The 10,658-nt window shown below is 29.6% G+C and overlaps 1 protein-coding gene across 2 annotated transcripts; it reads left to right on the plus strand.

Moving 5' to 3' along the window:
* The first annotated feature begins 2,106 nt into the window (after positions 1-2,106).
* LOC100796494 (uncharacterized) lies at positions 2,107-3,575 on the plus strand. 2 transcript variants are annotated; one of them, XM_006574364.4, is made up of 3 exons: positions 2,107-2,203; positions 2,317-2,385; positions 2,589-3,575. In XM_006574364.4, exon 3 carries the CDS (start codon positions 2,609-2,611, stop codon positions 3,194-3,196), a length of 588 nt encoding a protein of 195 aa, XP_006574427.1. In that variant the 5' UTR covers positions 2,107-2,203; positions 2,317-2,385; positions 2,589-2,608; the 3' UTR covers positions 3,197-3,575.
* Positions 3,576-10,658: the final 7,083 nt, after the last annotated feature.

The raw sequence follows: 10,658 nt of genomic DNA on the forward strand, positions 1-10,658 counted from the left end.
TAAATTTATAAGTTTTATTTAAATTTAAAATATTCCTATAACATACTAAAATTGTACTATAACCTTATCACTCTAATCAGAAACATCAGTATATAATATATCCTTCCCTCTTGATGATATGGCCTTAGAATGAAAATAAGTTAAAGAAAAAACAAAAAGACGAAGACAAGACAAAAAATGGTCGTGTAAGTAGTGTCAAGTGTGCATCATATTTTTTACACACATTCCAAACATTTGTATTCTGGTGTTGTTGAAAACTTTGACTCTTTTGTCTGTTTCCTCGACAATAGCCAGTCTTTATCTGTTAGCCACCCATTCAAAGGGAATGACTGTACCATCGTTCAAGCATGTGTTGTTCAATAAAACATTTAATCCAGAGAGGATCTAGAAATTTATTAAATGACACGACCACAATTTACTCAGCGTTAATTCTCAATTAATGTTCCATTAATAACCAATAATCAAATGTCTCGCGCGCTGCACTGATCGGCGCCTTTACGAAATAATTTTTTTTATCCGATCATATTTTAATATGTATCACAAGTTAATTTTTGTTATAACTATTTTAAAAGTTATTCATATAAAATTCATATCAATCGTAAGTTATAATTGAGAAAAAAGATTGAACAAATTTTTTTATATTATTAATATATGATCATTAAACTCTTTTTTATTTATATTTTTTATAACGAATCCTGCGTAGTGGGCATGTACTGAAAAGGTAGATATTCTTTACTTCATGAGACTCGTGCGTAAGCAGTTTGTATAAATATGAAAAAACATACCGTTTAAATTATAAAAAGACAGATGTTGAGAAACTAATTTTTTTTTATTAATTTATAATTTGTTAAAAAATTCATTGCAGGTAAATGTATTTTGTATAATATATGAATTTTCAATAAAAAATCAATAGAAGTAATTATCAACTTTAGAAATATGTTATAATGACCATATCATTTAATAGTTTAATTTAAGTTAATTATATATTATATTGCACTATTTAATAAACATAGATTTCCCTTAAAAAATGTAAACATAGTATATAGTATTTAATATTAATGTACTGTTAATTTTATATATAGAGAGACCTCTCAATATATATATATGCGGAGAAATAAAGATAGAAAATCATAACAATATTGTAATGTGTTATAATATTAATATTATAACATATTACAATAATTTTCATGTTTTCTCGTATTATTAGTTTAATATGTATTTTGCTGCCTACCATCTTATTGAATTCAAATATTCTATTTTAATTTATTATATTTATAGTCAATTCTAAAAAATTATGAATTTGCTTCAAAACAATTATTATATATTCATTAATTTATTATTATTATAAGATTATGCATTTGATTGCTTTTTATTTCAATTTTTTTCCAGGTATGAAATTTGTAATTTTTAATTATGATAATAATTTTATGAATATATTTATTAATATGAACATTCATTAATCAACATAATTTTGTTAGTCTATTCCATTTGGTATATATATATATATATATATATATATATGAAAATTAATTAATTTGAAATTAAATGCATTTATAAGTTTGTCAATTTAATTAAATGCATTTATAAATTTATAATATTTGAAAATATATTATAATTAATTAATACAAAATTGAATAGTATTATTTATGTTAAATATGTATTACATTTAATAACTATATCATTTAATATAAGTATGTAATTAATTTTCATAATATACTATGTTTATCAGCATTAAGGGATCTATAGTTAAATATTATCCGTAAATTATTATAAACTCGTTAGGATTATTATGAATAGAAGAAATATTTCTTCAAATGTTTAAGATTTGAATTTGATATCTTCAATTAAAGTTAAAATGACTTTATGTTAATTAATTCACATATTTTTACTGTATAAATTATATAATAATAAATGTGATATAAATAAAAATAAAAGGTATTAATTGAAATATTTATAGTTTAAACGGTCAGAGCAGAGATATTAAAAAATATGTGTTGAAAAATTAAAAAAAAAAAAAGATAGTGGGCATGTACATGTACCACGTTGTAAAAAGTTAAACCTGTGAGGTCCCAGACTTAAATACGTGGACACCCATCATTCAGTGGACAACACTGTCTCATTCTTTCCCCTTCAGAGAGAAAGAACTTGTTGCTATCTCTTTGCTGCTTCTCCCTATAATCTCTCTGCAAACTCGTTTGTTCAGGTAAGACAAAATATTATGAATTTTCACTCACCATCATATATTATATAGTCAGTCAAATTCAAGTTCTTATGGTATCAGAATTCAACTCATTTTTTCTTTGCATATTCCAGCAGGAAACCACTTTAGAATCAACATCAAGTTGGGTTATTTCATGCTTCTGATTCCCAGACAACAACAAAAAGGTGGTTCCTATTTTTCCTCAATAAAATACCAAATATCTTACTGTATCAAATATAATCACCTCCTGTGATTTACATTTTTGCTTCTTAATTTCTCCCCTCAATTTCCAAATTCTCCTTTTTGTCTTTTGCTTAAACCAGTGAAAATTCTAGTTCAATCATTTGAGATAATTTTCTATTCACATTTGTGTTATGTGACTATGCAGGAAGCAGTGATTGATTAGCTATGGAAGATAAGTATAGTCTAGGCAGGCAGCATAGTGGGATATGGAAGTCCTTGAGAGATGGAGAATTTGATGAAGAAGAAGTTTGGGATGTTTTCAAGAACAGAAGTGATTATGGTTCTTCTTCTTCTGGGGTTCGCAAGTTCAAAGACAAGGGTAAATCCTCTTCTGTTCCTGCTAGGCCTAGTTCAGCCAGAATGATCCCAAGATCTAGCAATAGCAGTAACAATAGCAGTGCTAGTTCCTCCAATGAAGCCAAGGTTCTTCAGCAATCAGCACCTGTCAACATTCCTGACTGGTCAAAGATATATAGGACTAAAACCCCCAAGAATAGTGTTTCAAGGTTTGATGATGATTATGATGGTGATGGTGCTGCTAACTATGGTGGGGATAGTGATGAGGATGGAGAGGAAAATGATGAGAGTGATTCCAAGCTTCCTCCACATGAGTTTATTGCCAGAAGGCTTGCAAGGAGTCGGATTTCCTCATTTTCTGTTTTAGAAGGTGCTGGGAGAACCCTCAAAGGTAGGGATCTTAGCAAAGTAAGGAATGATGTACTCTCAAAAACTGGTTTCCTTGAATCACTATAAACTATAAAGGGGTCTCTTCAGTAGTGATTTACTAGTATAAAAGTGCGTTTGGATTAGTTTTATGGTAAAAAATAATCAATTAATTTTTCATGGTGAAGGTAAAGCAACAAATAGTTGCTTCAACTTTTTCATGGTATCGGTATCACCATGATTTTGTGGGGTAGAATTGATTCTTATGTATTATCCAAACATGCTAGTAGCGCTTTTACATTTGGGATGTATATTAGGGTTAGTAGTTAGAGGTTATTAGGAATGGATGTTGTGTTCATATGCTTGGGGTATAAAAGAATTGTTTAGCCATTTACTATGAAAAACAATGAACCAAATTGGTTGTGGCCATCATAACTGATTTCAATCTCCTTCTGTTATATCAAATTCATGGGATCAGATGTGTGGTTTTGAGCATCCATTCAAACTTAATGGTGAATCATAATTGTAAAGCCATAAAACATTTTGAAGGATACAAGTGTTTTTCTCTTTTACTTTGACTGTGATTTTCTGTGAGTTTTTGTTTTCTTTTCCCTTGTTTTCCCTGTGTACAAGTCCAACTCTCCAAGCCTTGGCCTAGTTCCCTAGTTCTTTATTACTCTGTAATGAAGAAAGATTCTGTGAGGCGTATCCATCCACCTTTGGATGAGGAAAGAGTGATAAGAAGTGATGGGATAGAAAATAAGAAATGAGATGAGCGAAAAAAAGAGATACAATTATACAAAGAAAAAGAAGGTGGAGACTGATTTTTTTTTCAATGTTTTTAATTGATTTTTTTTTCTGTTTTTAATGTTATTTTTTCCCCATCTGAATGCCATTACCTTCCGTTCTTTTTGCAAGAAACAAGTGATGATCGACTATAGTATTGTATCAAGTGCAATCAAAGTCCATGATAATATTGAATAACCTTTGCATGAGTCGGAAAATAATATTTCTAATACAACTTCCACAAATATGTAATATACATCGACTCTGTTTGCAATTTTCTCAGTCCAATAAACCAACTGTTTTGCAAATTCACTTGAAAGTTTAAATGAGTTACTCGTTTGTCTAAAGCTATGCCTATATGAGTTGAGAATTTCTAATAAATGAGGTATAAACTCGATTAGCCTCAAATAATTGTTTGTTAGTCCAATTTAGGAATGACAAGCATCTATAAATCTGTAAAATAACGAGACTTCTGTGACTAGAACTCTGAAAGAAGGGTCTAAATTATTCAATCATGTTTTGAAGTGGGAAATTGACAGAGACATTCACCAACTTCGTGTCATCTAATAATTATAGACTAGATCAATGTATAGTATCTAATGACGTGTGACAATGTGAGAAGAGAAGGGGAAACAGAAACACCCAGTATGTAGTAGTCCCTATCAATTTTCAGCTTTGATCTCCATAAGACTAATTTAAAACAAGCTACGTATAGAGTATGCTTTTTTTCTTCTTATTCTTCTTTTTTTTTATATAGATTTTGCCTCCCATGTTAGATTTTGCATGTATAGAGTATGCTTTTTGTAGCTTGTTTCAATTTCAAACGAGTTTATCTTTTTCCTAATCATTTTTTACCTTTATTGTCTGTTTCGAATTTCCATGTCAAAGAATTATTAAATGCAAATACACTGATTATGACTCTTTTTTTTAATTTTAATTCAGTAATACATAACTTATAAAAAAAAATAAGAAATACATAACGAAAAAATAGAGTTATCTATTGTGCACAACTATAGTACATTATAGTATCATTTAGGTAACGCAGCTAACGCTTGGCTCCGCAGTTATAGCACAGTCAACCTATCAAGTATCAACTTCTTGCACGACAGATTCCATGTTTAATTTAGTTCTCTAAATATAAACTACAAGCCATTATAGGAGGAACACATAGTCAAATGCTACCAACAGGCTGTTTTCAGCATATTTGAACAATTATTTTAGTGAGACCCAATATATGAAATTAATTCAATGATAAAAAAATTAAAATAAGTAACTAACATATTCTTTATTATTGTAAGACATGCTTGTGTCCTTTGAATCAATGCAACCTCTATAGATGTGAGTTTTTGTATTTAAATTAAAAGGGGGGGAAACTTCAAACCGTGAACGCAAGGCTTTTATAATTATTATCTAGGCTTAAATACCGTCTACCTCTTTAATATATTTGATTTTTATTTTGAGTTTTTAATAAAAAAATTGTTAATATGAGTCTCTCATGTATTAAAAATTTTGTTTTAAATATCTGTCATCACTTAATTAACAATAAATATTCAAATAAAACTTTTAATATATCACAGAAACTTAAACCAACAAAAATATTTATCAGGGACTACAATAAAAATTATATATATATATATATATATACACATATATATATTAATTAGGATCTCAAATATATTTGAGTTTATTTCATAATTATCATAAACATTATATTATATTGGTTTTTCAATAATAAAATTTTCACATACTATATCGTTTTGATAAAAAAATTTCTTCTGAAGTATATCGTTTTAATGATTAAATGTAAAGTAATGGTAGGATTAGGAGTTTGTTTTGATTGATAAATTTGTTTCCCAAATAACCTTCCATATTTCTTCTGGGGTGCCTTATGAAGTGGAGCTCGTTGATCTTCTCACTTCACATGTTATTTGTTTCGCAACATGATAGCTTTTTTTTTTTTCGGAGTTTCAACGTGAGAGCTTCTCTTAACTAAATAATCCAAACATAGAATGGGGTCAAATGACTCTTATTCATCTGTTATTTAATATTTACCTTGTTCTTGTTTATTATGGTCCAATGACCCTACTTAACAAACTCCTTGCCGTGAAGAATAATACTCTATCAAACCCATGAAACAAAAATAATGAATTTGGGTCTCAGCCCGCCAATTCTACTTTGCTAGATGAGTAGCGTTACTAAAGGACGATATCTCTTTTCTAGTGGAATCCTCTTTCCCTACCCTTATTCCTCCATCAGAACCTAGCTACTAAGGAAATTAGAAAGGTACAAAAAGACTTAGGAAAGTGTATAATATACATTGCATAAGAGGGAATCCCTAATTTGAAAGACAACCTTGATTAGAGTTTCCTCTTCTGCCTAATCCATTGAAGAGTGATATTTCTAGATCTGCCCCATTCTGTTGGGAGACCAAGATAATTGCCAACATTGTCCCAAGCTTCTACTCCAAATACACTAACAATATATATCTCTTTTAGTAACAGTAGAATGTATTTGCCAAAGGTTAATCTAGACCTCGCTAAGTTAATCCTTTGAACCAAGACAGATGAATAAACATTTAAAAATATGGAAAGCTTCTCCAGCACAACTAATCCCAAAGATAAGATCATAATCTTCAAATAGAAGGTAGGTAAGAGTTGGGTTATAAGGGGTCCACAACAAATCTCCATATGTAAGAGCTTTCTTAATAATCAATCCATTCTTAAACTATTATTCTCTCTTCTAAACAATCTCTACACACACAAAAAAAATAAATACTCAAGTGGTCCCAAAAGTATAAAAAGTTGTGTTAAGTAGTTCTCCAAATATTAAAAAAAAACATTCAAAATAGTTCTTAAACTTTGCTAAAATACATTAACTTAAAGGACTAAAGTTATGGTTATTCAATACTTTAAGGATTATTTAAATGGTTTTATTAATTTTTGGATTATTTAAGGGAGAGAATAATACTTTGAAAACAAAACTAATGATTTATTTTGTTCTTTCTAAAATAGTTGAGAGAGGGCATGTGAGTTGTGAGGCAAGAATAATACATGGGGTCTTTTCTACTTGTCTGAGTCCTCTCTTGGGCTTTTGAGCCCATTTAGATTGTATATGTTATATGATACGGCATTGCTTTGTGCACCTAGTACAAGATAAATAATTTTAATATTTTCTTTCCATACTGGTACAGATTGTAAATCTGTAAGCCCAAGAGTCGTGCTAATAACATATTGGAATCTGTATCAGCTTTATAGAAGGATAATATTAGAATTATCCATCTTATTTGAGTGTACCAGCAATTTGTTAGATGCGCAAAACACTGAATGCTAAGATTGTAACTAATTTAACCCATTTGTCTCTAAATCCATATGCTATTAGAACCTTCTCCGGGAAAGTCCATTCTAATCTGTCATAGGCTTTAGATTTACTCATGTCAAGCTTTAGGGCTATTCCATTTGTGCCTTCTTAATTTGCTCCTTCTCTTCAAAGCATGAAAGTCCTCATGTGCTATGACTGTGTTGTCTTGAATCAATCTTCCTCCCGCAAAGGTACTCTGATATGGAGAAATCAATTCTGTTATAAAACTCTAATCTTAACAGTAACACAATAATCTTTGCAATAACTTTAGCAATAAAATTGTGGGAACTAATGTGTCTAAAGGGATTTATATTCTCCAGTTGTGGGAGTTTAGGAACGATGGTCACAAGAGTTTCTATACAGTACAGACCGGTAATGTGAAAGGACTAACCATGCCTTACTGTCACCTTTCAATTTGTGTGAGCATATATATCCTAGATCCTTGGATTGTATTAGTAGCATGAAACAAGCTCTTGTTATTATTATCTCCCCATTTCAGCCATTCCAATCTAAATCTTTACCCCCAGTAGTTTTACTTCCATAGTCCTCCTTTGAATACTCTGCATTAATTCCTCACAAGTTTTATTATTATGGGGGTCATTTCGGAGAACTGTTAGTCTTTGTTAGAGTCTACAAGTCTATATAGATTTGCATATGAAAAAGTTTTTATGTGCCACTGTAGTAAGGTATTTTTGCGGAGTTTTTTTTTTTCAATTAACTATTTCCAAGCATCTTTCTTACCCTTCATTTTTCACTATGGTTCCACAGTGCTTGTACTTTCCCATAACGCCTCATATATTAAGATTTGGTAAAATACACTGTTATTTTGTATATATAAATATTGTGAATTATTGCTCTAGTCTTTCAATTTTTTTATTTATTTTGATTCATATATATAATTTTTTTTAAAAATTAAAATAGTCTCTGTTATCATTTATTAATGACATTGACATAATACATATTTAAACATGTCACAAAATAGTGAGTGATAACAGAAGTTATATTGAATTACTAAATCTAAATTTTGGTATATTTGCATAGACTGTGGGTTTTTATTTAATTCAATAAATGCATCATCAGTATGAATCTCAGACAGTATTAAAAATAAGTTAAAAACTTGCACTATACCATCAGATTTGAAACGCATGATGTGTAGATATGAACATGAACATCTCTGTCCATGAAAAATTGCAATGCCTTGAGTGCAAGCTCTCTTTCCTGTTCCACTTGCACATGCTTTTCCTTGAATCCCCTTAGTAGCATTCCCCTCATGAAACCCGAATTTTCTCCATTACAAAGCGCTGCATGCTTTCCTCGTGTTGATGTACCTCCTTATCACTCTCCAACAACAACGTTCTTTTCGTGTACTGCGCGTGTTGCAATCCCACCGCACGTGCCAAGGGGAGGTGGTGCATGAGCTAGCTCGAAAACCTCGAGGGCTTCATTGATGGGAATGGTTTGTTTGAGGTGGGCTTCAATGTCGGCCTGCAAGGAGGCCCAGTTGGGGTGGGGAGTGGGCATTCTGAGCGGTGCGGGCTTGACGGGTAAGGGCTCCAACCATATTGAGAAAATTAAACTTGGAATTGTAATTGAAGTGTGAGGTGGTGGTGTTGTTGAAATGAATCATGGTATTTATGGGAGTGTGAAGTCCAAGGATTTATGGTGTTATGCACTAGGAAGTAGGAGTGCAATTTGAGAAGGCTAGTTGTTTGAGATGATAACGTGAGAGAGGTGACTCTCACCGCAATAATTAAAGCTTAATTATATAGACAAGGAAAATTAGGTTGATTTTTTTCTTTTTCGAATTCAGCTTGTAACTTTATGTTGGTTAAAGCAAGTTTAAGTTTATCAGTTAGTTTAGTTAAGGAAGAAAGTTAGATATAGTTACTTAGATTAGTACCTAACTCCCCGATTACTACCTAATTAATAATAGTTAATTGAGTCTTAGAGTGATTAACATTAACACATGTGTAATTATATGCCATTATATTAATTTCCTCTTAATCATTTGTGAATTAAAAATGTATATAGTTGGCCATATATCTAAGTAGACACCAAATACAAAATTTCTTGATATACAATAATTCTTATTCTATTAAACAATTGAAATTAAGAATTTAAAATTATAAATTATTACTGTAAAAAAATATACTATTAATCATTAAGAAACTATAGCTAAGTATGAATTTCAAAAAAAATATTTTATTCTATTAGTACATAGGTTATTTATTCTAAAATTAAAATTAATAAATAATTTGTAACATTTAAATTTATTATTAGCGATTTTTAAAATTTTCTTTTATTTAATATTTTTTTTATTTTAAATGGATCAATTTACTAAATTCCCAAAGGAGCCAAACATTATTCTTTGGGACAAAATATGTTTTGGTATACTTTTTTTAAAATTTGGTTTAAATTCTTATAATTTCAAATCAGCCCATTTTGATCTACAAACTTTAAAAAACATGCAAATTTAGTCATTCTCTTCTTTGAATATACAGAACCTAAAACTAATTTCAAATAAAAATACAAAAACCAAAAATATATTTTACTATACGTACCCATATTTTTATTTAACTCACCCACGCATATGCATGAGAGATTGGCTCACTATACATTATCTTAAAGTAAACCGTTCTTCCAGAGGATAAGGACGGCCCTCTACTTTTGTCCGTAGTCATTACTCATTAGTCAATACTATACATCAATTATCAATAGTTTAAGTGTTACCTAAGAAGTCCCTTTCATCCATCAAATAAACTAAAGGCCTATTAGATACATAAATAATTATTAGATTTTCAATGTTTTTCATGAGTTTGAAGTATAAAGTATAAATTTATATTAAAATTTAACTTTTATTTAAAGGATAAAGACAACAAAAATTAAACTTTAAAATACTTAATCGTAAATGGTTTTATACTGTATCATGAATTATTGGAAGAAAGAAAACCTGAAGGAAGTCCAATGAAATGAAACAATTTATCTTTAATCATAAATTCAAATTCTCACTCATTATCTTAAAGTAAAATAAATGCAATTTTCCTATGAATGATGTTTGGGCTTAGAATTTTTTATTTTGTATGAATTGATCGAGGTAATGTCGTCTTCACTTAAACCTTGTTATAAGAAAATAAAGGAATTATTTCAAAAATTTATATTGTTAAAAAGGTACATAAATATTTTCATACTACATCCGAACCAGAATGAACCTGATTTTTTTAAAAAACGGAGACTTTCATTTTTACTGACTGAAATGGGAATTCATATGAAAAGTATAATCTGTTGACTTAAAATAAAAAATATTTTAAGTGCTACATAAAAATAGGTAAATAATTTCTTCAAGGACAGTCTGATTTTTTTTTTTATGTTATTATTTAATTACAAACTAATTCGTATGTATTATGTATGA

Source organism: Glycine max, chromosome 2 (assembly GCF_000004515.6).
Source record: "Glycine max cultivar Williams 82 chromosome 2, Glycine_max_v4.0, whole genome shotgun sequence".
Classification (NCBI taxonomy): Eukaryota; Viridiplantae; Streptophyta; class Magnoliopsida; order Fabales; family Fabaceae; genus Glycine; species Glycine max.

Bases quoted from the DNA above. Each gene is read 5' to 3' on its own strand.
- LOC100796494 (XM_006574364.4), top strand. From the start codon at position 2,609: ATGGAAGATAAGTATAGTCTAGGCAGGCAGCATAGTGGGATATGGAAG.